Source organism: Natator depressus, chromosome 1 (assembly GCF_965152275.1).
Source record: "Natator depressus isolate rNatDep1 chromosome 1, rNatDep2.hap1, whole genome shotgun sequence".
Lineage (NCBI taxonomy): Eukaryota > Metazoa > Chordata > Testudines > Cheloniidae > Natator > Natator depressus.
The window spans coordinates 115392024-115415151 of record NC_134234.1 but is presented as its reverse complement, the minus strand read 5'-3'; the positions used below and the strand labels follow the sequence as shown (position 1 = coordinate 115415151).

At 41.0% G+C, this 23128-nt stretch overlaps 1 protein-coding gene across 1 annotated transcript; it reads left to right on the top strand.

Moving 5' to 3' along the window:
* Positions 1-109: 109 nt before the first annotated feature.
* On the top strand, positions 110-23128 carry IL18RAP (interleukin 18 receptor accessory protein). The gene is given in 13 exon segments (XM_074945136.1): positions 110-125; positions 4527-4580; positions 4583-4657; positions 7642-7912; positions 8492-8666; positions 11908-12082; positions 12658-12730; positions 13024-13146; positions 16327-16481; positions 16901-17038; positions 20732-20902; positions 22661-22995; positions 22997-23128. Coding segments are annotated over 13 exon segments (1893 nt in total).

The window sequence follows — 23128 nt, the reverse complement described above, 5'->3', positions numbered from 1 at the left end:
ACATTTTACAACTACATTGAGAAAGGAAGGGATGATGACTTTGAGGTAAAGGAAATTCCTGTAAAGGAAACAACTTCACAGCTAGAACTAACCACAACTCTTATCATGCATGGTAGGATGTGCAGGTAAGATTTTTAGATATTTCTTATTTCAAGTCATATTTTTAACTGCTATTTCCAAACACTGTGTTCCCCCCTGCTTTTTGTCTATTTTATTGGCTGGTTGGTTTTATTTTAATTATATATATATATATATATATATATATATATATATATATATTGTAATATTATCTTTCAGTGCTTACGCAACCATGGCAGTATGCGTATTTTAGGAAGTTGTCTAGTTTTTGCTTCTTTTCCGGACATATCTGGCTTTTCTCATCTCTATATTGCTACCTTCAATCACCTTCTTGCTCTTCACATCTGAGTCTGCTCTCCATTACATTGATGTGCATCAGGAGTGACTCGGCTGAAGTCAGTGGCACTGCACGGATGTGAAACTGCTGTAAATGAGCGAGATCAGACTCAGGACAATAAACTCTCAGTTGTTAGCATGCTGTTCTGCACTAGATCTTCAAGGGCTATCCTGACACTGAATCTCTCATGAACTAGATTGTGATTTCTTTGGATCAAAGATGCCATATAAATAAACAATATGTAGTGTACATAGGCTTGCTATTAGTCTGCAAGAAACCTCGAGGATCAGAAATACTGGTAGGGTAATACGGTTCGTTCACTTTTTGCCTTCATTCCTTTACCACAGGAAATTAAGATAATATTGCAATAATTATTTTGTATCTGAAAGGTTCTCCACAAATTGAATCAATATCCTGGCTGGTGGGTAAGGAAGTTAGTTTTCTTCCCCGTGAACTGTAGTAGGGAAATTTGTCCCTTTAAAGTGAATATTCCATACATATCCAGAGAACACTAGCTCTGCATACAAAGGATGGATTGATAAAAAGAGGTTCTTTACTTTGTCCCCTGCACACAGATCCCCACTATGAGACCATGTGCACTGCCACACAGGGACAGAACCCTCTTCAAAATAGTTAGCCATTAGGGGAGTGCAGACAAGCCCTTCTGTTCCAGCACCCTAAAACCTAGACTAAAAAAGCCCCACCTTCCTAATTGCCCCTCAGTTCCTCTCTATCTCTGGCACCTCTTTTAAGCCACCTGAGTAGATGGATCTTCATGGATCCACACAGGCAATGCATTCAGAGAACGAGGGTGACTTTGGTAAGTATCCTCTTTTTCTCCTCCATTGTCCTGAAGACTGTGGTTTTGAGAGACTAGGTAGCAATGATAATCCTCAGGAGTAAGAATTGAGAAGTGACTTAAATACTGCCTAAATGGACCATTCTTTCTGAGCTGTGCTCTAGCATTAAAAATGTAACATTTTGTAAAGGTATGAATCAAAGTGCAAGTAAGAACCTCCACATGCCTCGTGAGAACCAAGAGTCAATCCCCTGTATTCCCTGGTTACTATTTTCAAACCATCCTAACACAAATCCCCAGTAGAGAGAGGATTGGATTCTCTTTTCACTCAGGCTGGTGGAAAGAGAGGAACAGAGGCACAGTTTCAGGGGGTGGGAGGACAGGCCTTGTGTACTCTGGATTCTAGAATACTAGACCAGAGGGGAATGCAGCCCAATGGCTAACTGCTTTCAAATGTAATCCATCATTGTTTGGCAGGGCATGCAGTCTCTGAAGGGGGCTCTCCAGAGGCAATGTTATAAAGGAGATGAAATTAATACATTTAGAGCTGGTTGAAAAATGTAAGTATATTCCATGAAAATTTTCTTCTTTTTAAATGAATAATTTAAAAATACATATTTTTTCAACCAACTCTAAGTACATTCCACCAGGTTATCTCCATGAATGCCAAAACTTCAGCATTGCTTCATGCTTCTCTCCAAATTCTCATCTAAGTGATGGGATTATTCTTCCATAGGAGGTTTCACTTGCAAGCAACCTGTATTGCCAGGGCAATAGACAAGATAATGTATTAAGTTGTTTTAATCATGAATTGTCTGAGTTTCTTCATTAATTTAGATGCTTATGCTTCTCGGTCTTGTCATGTAGCTCATTATCCTTGGAAAGCTATATCTAGCCAGATGTGGCAGAAGCAGAATTAGCCTTTGGGCCTCATGAAGCCTTTGGTGATGGGCTCCTGTGATCTGGGGGAGCTGACAAAGTGAAGAATCTCAGCTTTTATTTTTATTTTTAATAAAGGTAAGTCTCTAGCCCTTTCCCTTGTGAAGATAGCCTTGAATAAGAAATCAATGCAAACTAATAGGTAGCGGTGAAAGGAACAAATGGCTGGGCTGTACTTCAGCAGCAGGAGACTTCACAATCTCTTCCTGACACTCATCCCAAAGTTAACTGATTAATACTGTGTATCTCAAAGAATCATCTTGCTGACCCTTCCCCAAGCTCCTCAAACCAGCCTCCTGTCAAGTGGTGTGATTGTGGTGAAAATGCATCTGTTTTCTTTGTAGTGTGGAGGCTTTGCTTAGCTGTCTCCCAGGCCCACCCCCAAAATGCTAAATATGGCTTTGGACAAAAGTGTTAGAGAGTGTATGATTTCTCCCTGGCTGCCTCCTCAGCAGGTCAGCGGGAGAGACTTTCCTCCTCATAAGAAGGGGGCTGGATGTTGCCTGTTAGGAGGAGGAACCTGGTGGAAGGAATGAGTCTCATTTGGTTACTGGAAATTTGGTGTGGGTGCATGTGTGTGACAGTTAGGATACACATCAAAAGAGTGTCCTGGTTATGATTTTACCCAAAATACAGAAAAAGTACCATTGACTTAGAAATGATAAATACACTATGGGATGTTGTCACATGAAGTTCTGACCTAACCACTGTCCAAATGCTCTTCTGCTGAACTTTCTGTTACTGGGATGGCTGTCTTCTGAATGAATACAGCATAAAGCAGAGGAAGCCCTGCCTCCTGATTCAGCCTAGCCCAAGACCCCCAGAATGGCAGCTTCATGATGATTTTAAAAGCCATGAGAAATGGGCAAGATGAGCAGGAGCCAATTTAGTATCAAAACAGAGGAGGGAAATGAGAACCATATTTGTCAGGAATAAAGACAAACAGCAGGCCCTGTTTAGTTTCTGGCATGTGGCTGCAGCTCACCTCTCTGTGTAGCATAGTTGCCCCAAAGGCTGCAAAATGGGAGTGTGTTCATTAATGCCACTGATGTAAAATAAACTGGGTGAAGTACAGCCCTCTGCTTGTGTGAGTGGGACCTGATTTGCATAATGTGCCCACAGATCAAAAAACTCACCCAGGGATTTTTCTTCAGCATGAGTCACAACCTGATACACAGCTTTGCAAGTGCAGTGTCACTTCGTGGGCTGATGAAGGATGTCAGAAAAAGTGTATATAGCCAAAGTTCACACCGTTCAAGAGTAGCTAACGCACGGTGTTTGATCAGTTTTACTGAGAAGCTAAATAGCTCAATTCAAGCCTTGTATGATGCCTAGACACTGCAGAGGTAGACACTGTATACATGCAAAAAATGTTATTAATTATTATGCTGGATGTCACACTGAACAACTGTCTTGCCGGGTAGAATTATAGCTGCAACTATGGTGGGGTTATTGGGCATATTGCCAACTTGCTTTGAGAACGTGGCTGGGTTTTTTTATATTATAGCTGCAATGGCTATTGGAAATTCTGTTCCTGCTGTGAATCTGTGCTTCTTTGTTGGTGCAGATAACTCATACTGCCTGGAAGGCTGTGCTAGACCAGAGTTAGCCTAGGAAGGAGCCTACATTAATTTACAAACCGAAAGGTCACTTTATCAGTCATCTAAATCATTTGATTAGATGGAAGCAAAACAGTCACCTGGGACATATCAGTGAGAGGGTGCAATTCTAGCATTCAAAACATTGGTGCAATTCTAGCAAGACTGTGGTCTAAATCCTCTTAGGAAAGACTGGGTCAGAGGTGGGACTGAATGAAAACAGAGTGTGGCTTATGCATATAGGGAGCTGCTCTCATGTAGCCGTGAAGAAAGCAGTTGTAACCCCAGGATCACAGCCTAGGTTGCTGTAAACTGACATAACTCAATTGACTTCAATGGAGCGACAATGATTTACACCAGTTGAAGAGCTGACCCATAAGTGTTTAATTCACCCTTTGGGCGCACTATCAGGCTAACTGCATGCACAAATGCTTTTGAAAATCTGGCTCTACATCTATCTCTCCCTATACAACTTGTTTTAATTGAAGTTTGCAGTATGTATGTATGGTCCACCATGGATCTGCACAAAATGCTCTGCATGACCAAAACATGGCACATACCAATTTTCAAAAAGACATGATCACTTGGGGGGAAATGCTGTTTACCATTTTTATTAGGGCTTTCAAGCAATTAAAAAAATTAATCGTGTGAAATAGCTTAGCACTTCCCACTCCAGTGTAGTGTAGATTATCATTCAAAACAAATGGCTATTTTCCTCTTTTACAGCAAAGAAGATGATGCTGACCGAGAACATCTCTGATCATTTATTTCATAGTACTTCACAGGCCAGCAAAGAACACATTTTTCCAGAGTGAATCAAAGTTAGAAAGGAAAAAATGTTTACTTTTTGCTGGATCCTACTATTGTTTATCAAAGGAGCAGAGGTTAGAGAGTTTAATCTGACAGGTAAGAGATTGTTTCATGTCTTACTGGAAATGTTTCAATAATATTTTTATTGGCTGGTAATAATCAATATACATTCTATCATCATTTTATGAGTTTTCATTGATTCTGTGTAAGACTGTGTAAGACTTCTTAAGACTTCTTATGAATTATAATTTTTATGCATTTTTTTTGTTAAGCACTGATGATGTGCTTGGGACTGTAGAAAATACAAAATCCATAGTCCCAGAGTTAGCAGTGAAAGTAGATGGACATTTTCAATATAATGGAAAAATAAAAACTGGAATTTTGAGAGCATAATGGAACAAATTAATTGCTGCTGTAACGCCACTGAATAATACATCAGGAATAGATGGCTTTCTCTCCATAGATTTCCCCTCTTCCTTAATCAAAACTCCTTTCATTGCTTTGTTTTGCCCTGCCCTATATTTTATTGGGCCTCATGGTGCTATGTATTAGTGGAATTTCACAGAGCTCTAATTAATTTCACTTGGGAAAGCTGCAAGGTGCCTGCTGTGATTCCTTTGACATCTTCATCCAAACTAAAACATTGCTTCATAAAAAAAATAGAGCACTACAATTCGAGCTTTTGGGGACTTTTCTGTCAGAAAATCATCCTGACGGAAAATGCCCTTTGCATAAAACCAAAATTTTCCATGGGAAAATGCCTGCCTGGAAGGCTCTTGTCAATTTCACTTTCTGCCGGCAGGGAGAAAATGAAATTGACAAAAGCTTGGAATTTTTGTCCTGTGAAAAATTTCAAGGTTTTCACTTTTTGTCAGGAATCAGGACTAATTTTTTCCAAAAACTTGAAAATTTCCCTTCTGGCTAGAAATTTCTGTTCTCCAACCAGCTGTAACTGCAATAGCCCATTATCCAGAGTGATACCATACCAGAATTAGCTGGAAGAGAATATAAAATAAACAGTAAATTGTGTGGAGATAATGTGTGTCTCTGATATGGTAGAACAAAGAGACAAAGGAAAATGTATGGATGTGGATTGTTGAGAGCAGTTGGATATAAAAGGTTGCCATTGACACATGCAGTCTAAAGACAATGGCAAGGTATCAAACAAGTGTACAGATTACATAATGATAATACTTTGCATGTATTCAGCACCTCTCACAATAGGATATGAAGATGTTTCAAATAATTGTTTTATTAGCATTGCTGTGACATAGGTGAATATTATTATATCCATTTTGCAAATGAGAAAACTGAGATATACAGAGACAAACAACTTGCCCAAGATCATATAGTTAACTCAGTGGTAGAGTTTGGATGAAACTCTTTTTCTTTAAGCTAACACTCCACCCACATCTCCTGGATGCCTCCTATGTGGAGTGAAATTTAGTTAATGTAAATTAACTTTTGTATTACACCCATAAAAATAAGGATGCTTGGAGATAAGTCTGTAGTTTAACCATGGTAATGTGCCTATGGCAGAGGATAGCACCACCCCGTTGAAGACCTGGGACTTTGGAATACTTTGTATTTATTACTGTACATAGGCAAAATCAAAACCACTGCAACATATCAGTTTGTGTTTAAAGACATGTGGCCAGATCCTCAGCTAGTGTAATCAGCATTGTCGTTAATGGAGCTATGCCAATTTACACAAACTGAAAGTTTTTGGTCCTCAGAGCCCAATCCAACTGCTATTAAAGTCAATGGAAAGTCTGTTTGTTTCAGTGGGAGCTGAATCAGACCTATAAATCCCAGACACTCGTTGTTAATTTATACTCAGTTATTAAATGTTATTGGGCTAAATTTTCAAAAGTGACTAGTGTAGTTGTAGCTGTGTTGGTCCCTGGATATTAGAGAGACAAGGTGGGTGAGGTCATCTCTTTACCTTGGCAGAAGGTACAAGCTTTTGAGATACACAGAGCTCTTCTTTGTGTCTGGGTGGTTCTCAGAGCTCAGGTTCCTGCCCGAGTGGGGACATCTACACTGCTATTTTCAGCCATGTAGTCCAAGCTCCATGAGCCCAAGTCAACAGACGAAGATCAAAGACTCACTGCTATAGGGTTGTTGTTGGGTTGTTTTTTTTTCAGAGACAATGGCTGAGCTATTAGCTGGGATGATGCTACTTCCAGGCTCCATCCAAAATTATAAGACTTGTTTTTCAAAGACTAGAAGCCAAAAGATCTTAAGGACATTAAACAGTTAAAAAGTCATTCTCTAGAGAGAGGGGGAAAGCAATTGCCAGGGGGAAGACACAGAGACTGATTCTGCTGGAGAAACTGAAGAAGCAAAATCTTCCCTCTCCACTCCCACATGGGACTCAAAGTAAGGTAGACATGTGTAACCTTGATATACTGGGAGCCTGGGAAGAGGATGAGGCAAAGGCCCAAGACAGGGTAAGGTAAGAAGTGGTGCAGGGAGACAGCAAGAGGTCTATGTAGTCAGGCCTTGACTGCTTGTTTAAGGGTCCCTGGAAAGGGAGGAGCTGGGTTCCCCTACCAGTCCACTGAGGAAGATGGAGCAGAAATGCCCCTGGGATGGGTAAGGTAAGGACTACTGAAACTCTCTGATTCCAGGTGCAAGGACTGGTGGGTTCAGAGTTGCTCTGGGGGCGGGAGAGAGGGGGGGTCCAACGTGAAGTTGAAGGACTATCGGTTTTGGACTACTGGGTTTACTCCAGAAGGGGTGGACCTATGTGTGACTGGCCACTGGGCTGAGTTGCAAGAAAAAGCAAACCACTGCAGGGCTGGCATGGCTGTCAGCAGGAGGTGCTAAAGGAGGAGAGCCTGCTACACCACACTTAATCAGCAGGGGGTGGGGGGAATAGAAGGCGCATCGGCCGACAAGTCACTTGCTTACAGGCCCTTTAAGGCACCCCCTTAAAAATACCCCAAATCACCAATCACGTAAAAAATCTTGGCCATATTCCTCTCTCTCTCTCTCTTTCTCTCTCTCTCAATATAATGAAATCTATGCTATATTCATGTCAGATTGCACTGATATGTTTGTTGACTGCCTTTCAGGGTGTCTTCATAAAGGACCTGGAAGGATTTATCATGCAATTACTGACGAGGAGTTTATCTTGGAATGTGTTTTGCCATCCCAACAGCGTACCCACATGTACAACAACTCATTTCTCTATAAAAGTAAAGTGCTGTGGTTCTGGCAACAAAAAGATGGAGAGCCACTGAAGATTATCAGTAATGAAAGCACTAACCCCACTCAGGAAGGGAATGCACTTTGGTTTAGACCGATAGGGATTAATGCTGCTGGAGTATATATCTGTATGATAAGGTATGTCAGTGTGTCAAAAGGCCTTCCTTGATGTACACTTTCACTGATAGCTGAAAATCATAGATTCATGCAAATAAAGGGCTGGAAAGTCAAGAAGTTATCTAGTCCATCCCCCTGCATTAAGACATGATTAAGTATACCTAGACCAGGGGTCGGCAACCTTTCAGAAGTGGGGTGCCGAGTCTTCATTTATTCACTCTAATTTAAGGTTTTGCGTGCCAGTGATACATTTTAATGTTTTCAGAAGGTCTCTTTCTATACGTCAATAATATAGAACTAAACTATTGTTGAATGTAAAGTAAATAAGGTTTTTAAAATGTTTAAGAAGCTTCATTTGAAATTAAATTAAAATGCAGAGCCCCCCGGACCAGAGGCCAGGACCCAGGCAGTGTGAGTGCTGCCAAAAATCAGCTCGCCTGCCGCCTTTGGCCCGCGTGCCATAGGTTGCCTACCCCTGACCTAGACTTTACCTGACAGAAGTTTGTCTAACCTGTTCTTAAAAACCTCCATGCCACTAAACTCTTTCTTTGATGTTTGATTGTTTTCACTTGACCTTGGTTTCTTTTCTTTGCTGCACAGGGAAGAAATCCCATGTCTCTCAAACATCATAAAGGTTCAAGCAAAGAACAATGCAAATTGTTCGGATAATGACAGAAATGAGCTGTCTCTTCTCATTGAAAAGGGACATTCAATTTCTTGTCCTGGGATACACTGCTACAGTCATTTACAAAGGTCACCAGTGACATGGTACCAGGTAACAGTCACTCTTTTCCAATTCTGTGTGAAATAAAATCAGTGTTGTTACAATTTTAGGCTAAATTCTGCACTCTTACACATTTACCACAATTTCTACTGAAGCAAATGCAAATTGTGCACAACTCCCAGAGGGGGAATATTTTAGATGCTTCTAATTAGAGCTGAGATGGAAATGGATTTTCTGTTTTGTGGGAAACTTCATGATTTGGAAAAAAAAATTGTTCCAAAATGGAACAAAACCAAAGAATTCTAAACTTCTCATGAAACAAAATAAATTAAAATGAAAATTTCTGCTAGATCAAAACATCTTGTTTCAATAAAATTGAAGCATTTTGTTCTGATTTCAAGCCTTTAAAACTTTTAAAAACATTTTTCTAAATTAAAATATATAAAGATTTCATTTTCAAAAGTTATTTCAAAATGAAACATCAAAATGTTCCATTTTTAAAATGTAAAAATGCTTCATTTAGTTTCTAAATGAAATGTAATCAAAATTGGTGTTTTTCAAAAAGTTTCTATTGAGATGAAAATGGCATTTTATTGAAAAGTGATTTGCTGAAAAATTTCTGACAAGTTTTACTTATAATGGCCATAAAATTGGCTCCAAGCTAAAATTTGGCAGACAAGGAAGGGATGTTCTTTTTACACAGTCTAAAAAAATTGATCAGTTCTGTATAAGGTTAAAAAAGGGCAAGACATGGAAATTACTTTGCATTCAGATAATACCAAGTATGAAGTCTAATCAATTTCCTAAATAGACTTACCTGCTTTGCAGGAATAACTCTTGATATATTGTACCTAACTACGCATTTATACCATCTAGTGTTACAGCACTAAGTATATGTTCAACCAAGACTAGAACCATTTCTGTAGCCAAAGTGACTTTTGAATTTCCTGTAAAAGATGTACAACCCATGATCCGTCCATGATTTTTACTAAAAATACCCCTGACTAAAATGTAGCCTTATTTGTAGGATATTTTCCAGATGCTCTTTGGGCTTCTGCATCTTTCTGTTTTCCATCTTCTGTTGCTTCTGTCATGTCATGTTTGGCAAAAGGGAACTTGAGGCTCCCTATGCAATGAAGCAGTGCGTCAGAATTTATGCTTTTGTTCTGCTGTCTGCCTAGGTGTTTGTTTGGTGGGCATTCTTGCTGGTGGAGTGGACTCTTAAAAGCAGGATTTAGGATAAATATGGGTGAAATTCAGGATCAAGGGGCAGAAAGGTCAATGAGGTGGTGTTATGTTTTCTTTATCTTTTTGAGAATGTTATTGTACTGTACAAAGGTGGATTACTCAATGTTTTGTTGGCAGAGACACAAAGGCCTGGGATAGTAAAAGGTACTAGTTCTGCAGGTCATTAGCGTGGTACACTGGCAGGATTGCTATGGGTGCAGGGCTGGAATAGCAGGACAGGGTAGGTCAGGATTGGCAGAGCAGTGTGGTAAAAGCTAGTGCAATGAATGCCTGCCTGAGTGATGTCGGGCTCTCATTCTGCAGTGTTAGTCCCTCACTTTTATGAAGAATAAATTCATCCCCAAATTGTTACAATGATTCATTATATCAGAATTGCCCAATTCAGAGAACTATGAATTGCATTAGAAATGATCAGAAATCTCTGCCCATTTGATGAACAGCATCAGCCCCTTATGTGTGGAGGCTTCACTTAGAGCCTGCACAACAATCATTTCTGGTACATCTTCTATGGCAAATTTTCTTTTCTGGTTTCTTTTGGCATGAACTTTGAATTTCCTTGCTCTGTTCATTTAAGGCCTGATCAAAAACCCATTGAAGTCAATGAGAGTCTTTCTATTTACTCTAATGGGCATTGGATTGGCCTTTATTGAGAACTGTCAAGGTTCCTTCCCCGCTCTGAACTCTAGGGTACAGATGTGGGGACCTGCATGAAAGACCCCCTAAACTTATACGTACCAGCTTAGGTTAAAACTTCCCCAAGGTACAAACTTTGCCCTGTCCTTGAACACTATGCTGCCACCACCAAGCGTTTTAAATAAAGACCAGGGAAAGAGCCCACGTGGAGACATCTTCCCCCAAAATATCCCCCCAAGCCTGACACCCCCTTTCCTGGGGAAGGCTTGATAAGAATCCTTACCAATTGGTATAGGTGAACACAGACCCAAACCCTTGGATCTTAAGAACAATGAAAAATCAATCAGGTTCTTAAAAGAAGAATTTTAATTAAAGAAAAGGTAAAAGAATCACCTCTGTAAAATCAGGATGGTAAATACCTTACAGGGTAATCAGATTCAAAACATAGAGAATCCCTCTAGGCAAAACCTTAAGTTACAAAAAGACACAGCTTATTTTTACCAGCCATTAAACAAAAGAAAATCTAATACATGTTCTAGCTAGATTACTTACTAACTTTACAGGAGTTGTAAGGCTGCATTCCTGATCTGTTCCCGGCAAAAGCATCACACAGACAGGCAGAACCCTTTGCCCACCCGACCGCTGCCTCCAGACTTGAAAGTATCTTGTCCCCTCATTGGTCATTTTGGGTCAGGTGCCAGCGAGGTTATCTTAGCTTCTTAACCCTTTACAGGTGAAAGGGTTTTGCCTCTGGCCAGGAGGGATTTCATAGCACTGTATACAGAAAGGTGGTTACCCTTCCCTTTCTATTTATGACAAAAACCTTTAACCACTCTAGAGGATATGTGTATATTTAAGACATTTAAGAATGGCTGGAATTTTCAAAAGCATTCAGTGTTGCTCGGTGCTCATAGTGAAAGCAATAGCAGTATTGCCAACTCCAAGCATTCAAAATTCACGAGTCAGACCTCAAGAAATCATGAGATTTATTTAAAAATCATAACATATGAAAAGAAAAGAAAAGAACAGTTTTCCTTTTAGTTGGCTTCTGGTTTCTAAGTCTTCAGGTCCCACTTCATTCATATTTGCAGAGTTTTCTCCGCAATCATGAGTGTTAGAATTTTGCTTTTTTTTTAAAATATGAAAGCTAAGATTCTCATGTACTCAGCTGCCTTCAGAAGCTAGGGCTTGCGAAAGCAAACAAACAAAACACCCCCAACCCCCCTACCCCCAACACCAAAGCTTATGAGACTCATAGTATAACAGACTCCGCTATTGACTTCAATGGGAACAGAGTTAGGTCTGCATTCAGCTCTCATGACCATCTCACTCTAAGATTTTAAAAGAGAATTTAATTAGTAGCAAAGAAAAAAACCCATCTAATTGCTTCATTTTCCTTTGTTTTTGTTAGAATGGAATTCGAATAACGCTTCAGGAGACTAGACCAAGTCGAAAACTTAAGGATGATAAAATCCACTTGCTTCGTATCTATAAGCAAGATGCTGGTATTTATGTATGTGATTACATTTTATTTGACAACAGCATCCAGTGGACAATGAGAAGAGTAGTTAGAGTAAAAATCATTGGTAAGTAACATATGAGCTCAGAATAATAAAATATCTGTAGTAACAACTTATTTTCTGTAGTAAATTAGTGTCTCTTTCCTCTTCTGTACTGTTTTAATTTGTGCTCACATTCTGAAAATCTTGTCCTCTCTCACAGTGACAATGCTGTCCTCTCCTGGTTCTATTCCTGCTTCTCTGGCTGTTTCTTCAGAAATCTTTACTGGGTCTCCTTCTCCCTCCACAATGCAGTGAACCCTTGGCCTGATAGCCTGAAGCCCCACTTACAAAATGACTATATGTTAGGAATGTTCAGAAAGGCCATCGGGCTAAACATCATTAAAGTCCTCATCCCAAGTCCATTAAAATCAATAGAGAGATTGCCATTGACTTCAGTGGGCTTTGGATGGAATGTTAAATGTTAAGTAATAACATATAATAGACTGTCTGTAACCTAGAATAATCAATAACCTTATCAGAGCTGATTCTATCTTGGGTTTACCATAGCCTAAGACAGTATAGCACCTTTTCACTACACATAATAGAGTCTTATCAGTTATTTTATTTTATTTTATTTTATTTTTTATTTTGTATTGCAGCACGAAACACTGTTCACACCCCAAACATCTTGTATCCCAGTGGCGTAAAGACCCTTGAAGTAGAAGTTGGTAAGCGGGAGCTTTTTGCGGTTCTTTTTCTGGCTGGGAAGGGCATTACAATTTAATGGAGTATTGACATTTCACTGGATGATAGAAACCAGTTTTAAGACATGTATGGATCTTAGGTCCAATGTTTTGTATGGATCAGGTCAAAAACTGAGACAGTATATTGACAGTGTATGCCTTTGTTGGTATCAAAGGGGAAAAAAACGCATCTCAACCCAGCAACCACTTTCCCATATTAATTAGGAGAAAGACTTTTCAGTGACTTTTGTAAACGGTGTTTCTATGTTTCCTTTTCACAAGAAAACCTCTTAAAATGGAATGCAAAGTATCATTTGGCTTTGAAAGGGATTTTTTGCCTAGGATAACTTGGTACAGAGACAACAAAGAGAGTAAAAGTGAGCCACTTTTGCAGAACTCAACACGGTAAGGGGAAAAACCACCTAAACAGAAAATCCCAGCTTGGTTACAGTGCAAGCAAATGTAGAGTCTTCAATATCTACTTTAATGTACTGTCTTCTTACCTGGAGACACTGGAAGATCACTAACAAAATATCAGAAAATGTAAGAAAAGTCCACTGAGGATTTTTAGACACACACATTACATACTAATATGTGTGACACACACATATTCTTTCTAATATATTTATTATACATGTCAACACTCTACTCTATATGTATGAATAGACACATGTGTATATGTAATTACATACAAAAAAGTATGTTAAAAGAACATGATGATTGTACAGTGAAGCACTGAAAATTTAGCAAGTACCAGGGTCAGGATGCTCATGCAACTCGAATTCCGCCCCCTTTTTGCATATGCATTAATATACAGAAATACAGTCTTTAATTAAATACTCACATAGTATTTTGTCCACAGAACCCAGCCTTGCTTGCACAGAATAGATGGTGCTCAATTAATGAGAAGCTGTTCAATAATTTGTTTCTCTTCATACTGAGAGCAAACCCTGCTCTAAAGAAAAAATGGTCAATCTCTTCCTGGGCTTTTCTATAGCTCCCATCTTTCTGGTGTCACAAGCAATGTATTTATCTTCACAGCCCCTAGTATTATCCCCATTTTACAAATGGGAATTGAGGCACAGAGAAGTTAAGCTCAAATGTGTCCACTAATTTTGGCTGCTCAATTTGAGACACCTACGGCTTGATTTTTTCAGAGTACTTAGCATTATATAGCACTGTATATGTTCAAATAATATATAGCTTTACATAAAGCTTTATATGTAGGCACAGCTCCCATTGACTTCAGTTGCAGCTCCCAGTGCAAATCAGGCCCTAGGGTCTCAAGTCAGGCACCCAGAAAACGAGAGAGAGAGAGAGAGAGAGAGACACACACACACAATTAGTGACCACCTATGAAAAGTTTGGTTTAAGAGAGTTGCTCTGCATGACACAGGAACTCTGTGGCAGATGCAGAGACAAATCCAATTCCTCATGGCAGCATTCAACTATCTTGATCATCAGACCCTCCTTTCTCTTCTTTCTACATACCTTTGACTTCTGCAACCAATGAAGCAGGGTTCCTACAGACAAGGGTCTCCTTTACTATACAACCCTGGTTAATCCACAGAGCAGATGAATCCTGTGCACTGAATGAGACAGGGATCATGTGGAAAAATAGTGTGGGATCATGCCATTAAAGACTGTATCGTAATTCATATTCACAGGGGGACTGAATTAAGATTGCATGGGAGACCTTAATTTGGGTATTAACTTTTGAATGCTTGGCTTTTCAACCTTAATGTTCTTTTAACATTTGTGTCTGTGTCTGTGTGCACATGGATGCGTGCATGTGTGATTTCCTAGGTTTAAAAAAAACAAAGTGAAAAAACAGAAATCTCACCATATGGCATCATATTGACGCCTACATGGGACATCAGCATGGTTGGAACTTTTAGATGCACTGCACACACCTCCGCCACTTGAGCTCATGGCATACCTGAAAGCAGTAGTAGGTTGTCATTGTCTGTGTGGACCAGCACAAGCGGGACATGAGACCCACACTTTGCCAGTGGATTTCACAGATATTTGCTAAGAGCAGAGGAGTGGTGAAACTCAGAAACCTTGGGTTCCATTCCAGGGTCCAGAGGAGAGTAGTTAAAGACTCTTCTGCTTGTTCTCCCCCAAGCTGAATCCTGTCCACTCTATCCCAGCCAGTTTGTCCTGGTCCTGTCTTTGATCTGGCCCTGTCTCTTTGTCCTAGTCCCAGTAGCCTTGCCCAGCCAGTCCTATTTTCCCTCTCTGGGTTCCCCATCAGATTCTCATTCTCCCCCCAGATGCCAGTCTCTTCCTCCCACAGACACTTTCAATCCCAATCTCCTTGCTTTGCTAGTCCTATTTCCCCTCCTCTCCCAGCTCCTTGTTCAATCTCTCTCTCTCCTCCCCGCCTCCTGGCAACCAGTCCCAGGGGCTCCTCATGCAATCTCAGTCTCTGCCTCCCTCCCTGCCCCCTCCCTGGTTTCTTGTCCCAGTCTCTTTGCCCAGCCAGTTTCAGTTTTACCCTTGCACCCTGTCTTCTCATTAGACCTTTCTTTCCCCTGCACAATCCCCTTCCCACCCCCATTGGTGCCCAGTTCCAGTCTCCTTGTGCAGCTAGTCCCAGTGTCCCCCTCCCCCCTCATCCAATCTCAGTGTCCCCCTCCCCCCTTATCTGCCAACTGGCTCCCTACTGCCCCTCACATGTCCCTCATTGGGTGTCCTTCATTGGGTTGCTCCCAGTTCCAGCTTCCTCTCCAGCTCCTAGTCTCAGTCTTCTTGTGTTACCTGTCCCAGCCTCCTCCCATGAGTCTGAGTCACATTCTGCACTTCTTGGTTTCCAATCGTAGTGCCCACCTCCCCAAATCCCAGTCACAATCTTGGCCCTCCCCATTCCCGGGCTGACCCAGGCTCCTTGTCCAAATCTACTCTTTCAGTCTGGCTTTTGTCCCCTCAGCATTCAAGTCAGAAGGCTTCCTTCTGCTCGCTGCTTGAGCATCAGCAAGGAGAATCATTGAGAGCACAAGAAAGACAGGCTCCCTGCTCTCAGTTGCAGTGTCTGGCATCATCCCAGCATCTGGGAGCAGCAATTCTAGAGAAGGTCTGTCTTGGCCCCTGCACCGCTGGGAATCGATCTAAGTTACGCAACTTCAGCTCCGTGAATAATGTAGCTGAAGTTGATGTACTTAGATCTACGTACCACGGTGTCTTCACTGCGGTGTATCGATGCGTCGATTCCCCTTGCGCGTCTCGTTGAGGTGGAGTCCTGGAGTTGACGCTAGAGTGATTGGTGGTCGATTATCATGTCTATACTAGACATGATAAATCAACCCCTGCTGGATCGATTGCTAACCCATACCCAGACCCACATCTCTTAGCCTGCCCTGAGAGGAAACAGTCCTTTTTCACCCACTGGGTAACAATGGAGCATATAGGGGAAAATAAAGCAAAAACAGGACTCCTAAAAATATTACAAAATACTCCTACTCCTTCACAGACATCACAGGTGAATGACAAGAATGTTACCATCTCTTTATTTGTACAATCATGGGCTTTTGTGTCTTGTGTGAATGAATAGTAGATGGATGATAGGAGTGCTTTTCTGTTTAGGATTCGTGCAGAAGAATTTGGAGGCAAATCATTTGTTCATGTTGCCACACTCAGGGAAGTTACTGAAAGGGACCTGAACAGCAACTTCATCTGCTTTGCTCAGAATTCTGTGGGGAACTCGACAGGAGTGCTCAAGCTAAAAAGGAAGGAAAGAGGTAAATCCAGAAGAGGTCTAGCAATTCCTGATAATGAGATATGTTTTGAGCACTGTCACTAATATGCTTGTGGTCATCATTGCCCTCTACTTTTCAATAGGTTAGAGGGGTTCCTTGAAACTGACCGGAAAAGGTTTTGTTTGAAAACTGCTAGAATTGCTCTGCGTTCCAGCACAGATCTGCTTTTCACGCTGTCAACAAGACACTATGTATTCTCTTGAATTTCCATGCTAGGCCTGAGTCCCAGTGTTCAGAATTGGACTTGGATCCAGTTCCACACTTCCTTAAAATTTGGGAGGCAGGCAGGAGTGAATCTTGTCAGTCAGTTTAGTCCCCATCCCTGCTATTAGCATTTCTTGTACATGTCAGTATTATTATGGAAACACTGAATTTTAACAGCAATAATTTTGTTTTAACAGCACTTTTCATATACATATTATATAGTGCGATTGCAGCTCTAGTTGGACTCCTGGTGGGCAGTGCTTTTGTTTACCAGCACTGGATCGAAATAGCGCTGATGTATAGAAATTATTTGGCCAAGGACGAAACTGTAGGAGGTAAGAAAAATAGAACCATGATAAACTGTTATTTTACTTCAGTTTTTCTATTGTCATTTGCAGTATCTGTTAACCATTTACTTTAATGTCTTCAATCACGTTAGGGCTAATTCAAAGGCTTCTGAAGCCAATAGTTGACTTTCCACTGATTTCAGTGGTCTTTGATTCAGGATCTTAGAGAAGCCGGAACACATGGGGCAGTACATATTTACTGACTGAAGTCTTATAATGAGCCATTTACAACAGCAGTAAATTAGCCAGGGAAATTCAGAATAGGAGATAGAGGTTAGGCAAAACCCTGTAGACAGAGGAGTGAGGTGTTCCCAATATTTTAACAAGAGGTTCCCACAGGTTAACAACAGTTTCTCCCTCAACCTGCGATAACATCTGTAGACTAGAGGTGCATGTGCTTGCAGAGAAATGGGTGAGGAAATGGAGACATATAATCATTTATTTTCCTATTTAATCAACACAATTTCTCATAAACATAACCAAGGAGGGAGACAACATCACTTGGCAAATCAACTTATAAGGGCACTTACTGGAAATATTTATATTTTCTTCCTAAAGAAATTCATGTTGATCATAGTGATCAACTTCTAATCATGAATATTGCAATAACACCCACAGACCTCTACCAGGTTGGGGTTCCCAGGTGCTAAGCTCTCTACAAATGTATGGGAAATGGCAGTCCCTGCCCCAAAGTGCTTACAAAGCTAATGTGAGGTGCAGGGGGTGGAGTCGTCTGGTGGTTTCTACCTGTAAGACTTTTCTGAAACACACCTGGCCCTTGATGCAAGCTGGTATATTTTAAAAGAAATTCATAAATTGCTCTTCAGAAAGTGTATAGGTGAGCCCAGTGATAAGTCACGTCTGCCCAGGGTGATCTGGGAAATCACGCAACCCCCACTTCAGTTTGGTGGCAAGATTTTCATGAGGGCTCTGGAAAGTCCCCGATGGTTTCTCCAGCTGATCCCTGAGATAAAGAGGTGTTAAGCCAGATCATTCCTGGAGAGGTAAAGCAGCACCAACTCTTTGTCTGTCTTGTCCATTTAGACTGTAAGCTCTTTGGCCCAGAGACTGTTTGTAGCATGTCTAACACAGTGTGGCTCTGAACTCAGTTGCTACCATAACAATACCACCACCACCAATAATAATTATAAGGAGTGGTTGTTTTATAATATGGTGACAGTGACCTCAACTGGTGAAATGAGGAATTGCAAACGTCTAGTGCAAAGGATTCTTTATCATTATTAGTATTTAAGATTTTCAAAGGGACCGCAACTCAACCTCCAAATCTGCGAGTTGAAATTTGCATGCTTACATTCTTTTGCATGCACACTTTCTGGGACTTAAGTTTTTGAACATGCTAAACTTAGATGTAGTTACACAAACATGCACATATAATTTTCTAGTGACGCTGACTGTGCCTCGCTTAGGACAAATGACCTGTTCAAGATCACATAAGGAACTGATATTGATCACATAATCACAGATTAGTATTGATAACTGTTCTTATAGGGCTGGGTACTGCAAGATGCCTTAATTCAGTAAAGCACTTAAGTGCACGTTTAAGTTTAAGCATGTGAGTAGTTCCATAGACTTCAGTGCAGCCAGCATCTTGCAGAACTGAGCCCCTATCCAGTACTTTTGCTCTGAGTACTAGGCAATACAGCCTGTTCACAGATGTCCCCAGTTGTCCCCAACATCCATTACTCCTTTGTCCATATTTTGTCATTAACCTGTTCAACTTTTAACCCCCCGCAAAAGTTTGTTTTTAAAATGGAAATACTTGTTACATTTTTATTTAAAAAACAAAAATATATCTCTGTATGCATTATAGCCAAATTTCTCAAAATCTGGGAAAATTTGGATCTGGATTTGAAATCCACAGCTTGGATCTATTTCTTTAATGGGACAGAACCAGAACTCAAGAAGTGGACGGCTCCGAAGTTTGAGGTGGTGTTTGGATCCTGACCTGAAATTTGCATCTTGCCCCCATCTCTATTTATAACACATGAATTTTTCTAGTATTGTATTGAATAATGCATGCGCTTTTATGACAATATGGTGTGTAAGAGAGATGTGGTTTTACTTGCAATAAAATGCAGTGCATTTTGGAAACAGCTTGTGCATTGGAAATGCTATGTTTTTCTTGAGTAGCTGCATCCTTTGATATGATATAAATGAGACATAAATGTTGACTACTGCACACAAAGCAAAAAGTTTGACTCAGTCTCTAAATCAATAACTCCTCACTTAACGTTGTAGTTATGTTCCTGAAAAATGTGACTTTAAGTGAAACGATGTTAAGCTAATCCAATTTCCCCATAAGAATTAATGTAAATGGTGGGGGTTAGGTTCCAGGGAAATTTTTTTCACCAGACAAAAAACTATATTTTTATATATATATATATATATATATATATATATATACACACACACACACACACACACACACACACACACACACACACAATATAAGTTTTAAACAAACAATTTAATACTGTACACAGCAATGATGATTGTGAAGCTTGGTTGAGGTGGTGAAGTCAGAGGGTGGGATATTTCCCAGGGAATGCCTTACTGCTAAATGATGAACTAGCATGCGGCTGAGCCCTCAAGGGTTAACACGTTGTTGTTAATGTAGCCTCCCACTCTACAAGGCAGCACGAATGGAGGGAGGGGAGACAACATGGCAGACAGAGACACACACCCTGTGTGTGTGAGAGAGAGAGAGGCATTGCCCCTTTAAGTATGCTGACACAACTCTAAGTACATTGCCTTTTTAAGTAGATCAGGAAGTTGAGACAGCAGAGACCTGTTGTGTCTCCCCCCTGCTCTATGGATGGGGTAAGCAGGGGGCAGGAGCAGGGGGGAAGCGGACACCCTGATATTAGCCGCCTCTTCTTCCCCCACCCCCTACACAGCAAGCAGGAGGCTCTGGGGAGCAGCTCCAAGGCAGAGGGCAGGAGAAGCACGTGGCAGTGGGGGGAGGGACAGCTGAACTGCCAGCAATTGGTAGCCTTCTGGGTGGCTGCTGCACAGGGAACTTAGGGGAGCGGGGAGCTGATAGGGGGGCTGCTGGTCCACCCTGGTTCCAAGCCCCCATCCGCTAGCTGCAACGGGCTGCTCTTCCTGCAAGCAGTGGACAAAGCAGGCGGCTGCCAAACAACGTTATAAGGGAGCATTGTGCAACTTCAAACGAGCATGTTCCCTGATTGATCAGCAATGAAACAACGAAACAACATTAACCGGGACGACTTTAAGTGAGGAGTTACTGTATATGTAATTTAATGGGAAATGGCCAGATCGTCAACTGGTCATGCAGCAAAGGATGTTACTTGTTTTCTGCATGCTTTCTGAAATGAAGCAATGGACCTGATTTTCCATTGCTTTCCATCTTGTGTAGTGGTTTACAGAATGGTAGCATTTTATACTCACTTTGGCTGTGAACGTCTACAAGAGTTGCAAGGCAATGGAGAAGCTGGACTGATCTTGAATTACTGACTGACTCCATTACATGACTTGACAATTGTTTGCTATTAATCACATGTATTCAGTTAAATAAAATATTTATATACTGACCATAATGAGAATTTACCATTACATTAAATTAAATGTGATGGGTACTTCAGAAATACCTTAGTTGCATTCAATGAGCTGCACAATTTTAATGTTCTTTTCTTTTAGATTGCAAAGAATTTGATGCATTTGTGTCCTATGCAAAACAAGACTCCTTTGAAAGTGATTCCACTTTTCTTAATGAGGAACAGTTTGCCCTGGAGGTCCTTCCGGAGGTGTTGGAAAACAAATACGGATACAAACTGTGCCTTCTTGAAAGGGACATTCTTCCAGGAGGAGGTAAGGTCCCACCTGATATGTGGAAAACATCAGGAGACAACCCTTCTCTCCAGTCTTTTCTCCTCTAAGGCCAGACTTTTTGGTTGGACTGGCATGATGCACCATGGTCACATAACTGCCATGATACACCACATTGGTTCAACCAAAGGGGAGACCATCTTGCATTATGGGAGATGTAGTCTGCTAGAAAGCTGAGGCCAGAGGGGAGAAGAGGGGCAGAAGTCACCTGAACTTTAACTTCCATGAGTCACTCTGGCAGCTCAGGTCGACACAGATTAATTTTGAACTGACCCAAAACAAAACATTTCGATTTGGTTCAACGAAGCAAAAATGTTTTGATTTGGTTTGACACAAAATATTTTGTTTCGATTTTGCTGATGGATAATTGAAAAATTTCAGCAAAATTGAAATTTTTCTTGTATAAAACTACACTTTCTGTCAAAAAAAAAATTTATCACCCCTTGTAGTCACTAAAGAGCCTATGGCACCTGTGGCAATTTGTGGAACCTGTCTAGGCACAACTTATAAGTTCTGTTGGGAGTCAGGAGCTCTTTTTGTATATCTGACAGACTGCAGATTTAATTTTGAATGAGGGGTTTCTTTGCCTTCTCGGTTGTTCTTTTACCTCCATGTTGGACTGGAACACCAACATTTAGCAGCACAGGGCTAAGAACAAAGGGTCATTAACTTAAGTGCTCTCCAATTGACATGGCACCACTTTAGACAATAGGCTGAATCCTGCCCAAGAGAACCAGTCTGTGCAGGTGGGCTGATAATGAAAGTAATAGGTCACCTGGTAGGGGATTTTCATCACCTGATGAGGCTGATCAGGAAATCACCTGATAAAGACTGGAGATTATAAAAGAGAGGGTCTCTCAGCAACTATTTTAGAGGGAGAAGTGAGACTAGGCCTCCATGTTCTGGATGAGAAGCCATGTGCCTGAGGTCAGGGAGGAGAGGAAACATCCTGGACTCCTTAGAGGGCTCTGGTGTATGCCCAAAGAACTCTCCAGAGTGGTGTGGAAATTGAGGCAGGAAAACTATGTTTACATCCATTTATCTTTCATGCAATGTAAGGAGAAAACTGTGTTTAGAATGCTGTGCTAAGACTGTGTGTGTGTGTGTGTGTGTGTCCATTGTCTTCCATGCATACCCTTAAAGAGGAAAAGCATAAACCAGAAGGCTCACACCTTCAGTGGGATCCTGGGGAAAGTGCAAGAACAGCTGGGGAGGCCTGTGGGAGATGGCACTAGTTTTAGGGCCTAGGCCATTGGACTGCAGGGTCCCCACTGTCAAGAGGGGGGTGACTGACATGAGATTTGCACCAGACAGCGTGCCTTAGAGGCCCAAAGCCAGAGACAGTACCTACATTCTGCCCAGCCCTAGCAAGCTACGAGTATGTGGGATTCAGCACTGGGATCCCTGCAGAGCAGTCTGGAGAGCATCCAGAAGTGGCACTCAACCAGATCTTTGACTGCATTTATCAGAAGAATGAAGATGTTAGCCCAGGTGTCATTGCAAAATTAATTGGGTAATGGCTTTCTAAACGCTCCTTTGGTTTCAGTTGTGTTCTCTTCTTCTCATGATGTAAGGGACATTGCTATGTGCTTTTATGTGCAGTTGTTGCATTTTACTCCAATGGTGGCTGCATTTACATGGTTGTTAACACGATTATATTTAATTTTTTTAAATGCTTTCGGTGCCTGTGGCTGAAAAGCCCAGAGTGTAAGCTAGTACTAATCATTACTTCTTTTTCAGCTTACACCGATGATATCGTAACAGCTATTCAACAAAGCAGACGAGCTATAATTATCTTGAGTCCTGGCTATGTCAATGGACCCAGCATCTTTGAACTGCAGGCAGCGGTGAACTGTGCTTTAGAAGATAACATGATAAAACTGATTTTAATTAAGTACAAGTCATTCCAAGAGCCAGAGTCTTTACCTCCAATAGTGAAGAAAGCTCTTAAAATTTTACCAGTGGTTACCTGGAAATCTTCTAACTCTAATTCGCCAAACAAACAATTCTGGAAATATATGCGATATCACATGCCAGTGAAAAATACCCGGGGGCTAGGGAAAAACAGTCTAAAATTTTTTTTCCAAAGGTTATTTAGTGTGGTTATCAATAGCAGAAAGGCCGCTGGGAGAAGTCAGCAGATTAAGAAATGGTGAGGTGATTGTAAAGGACCATCCCGTATCTGCTACCACCTGACCACAAATTTAG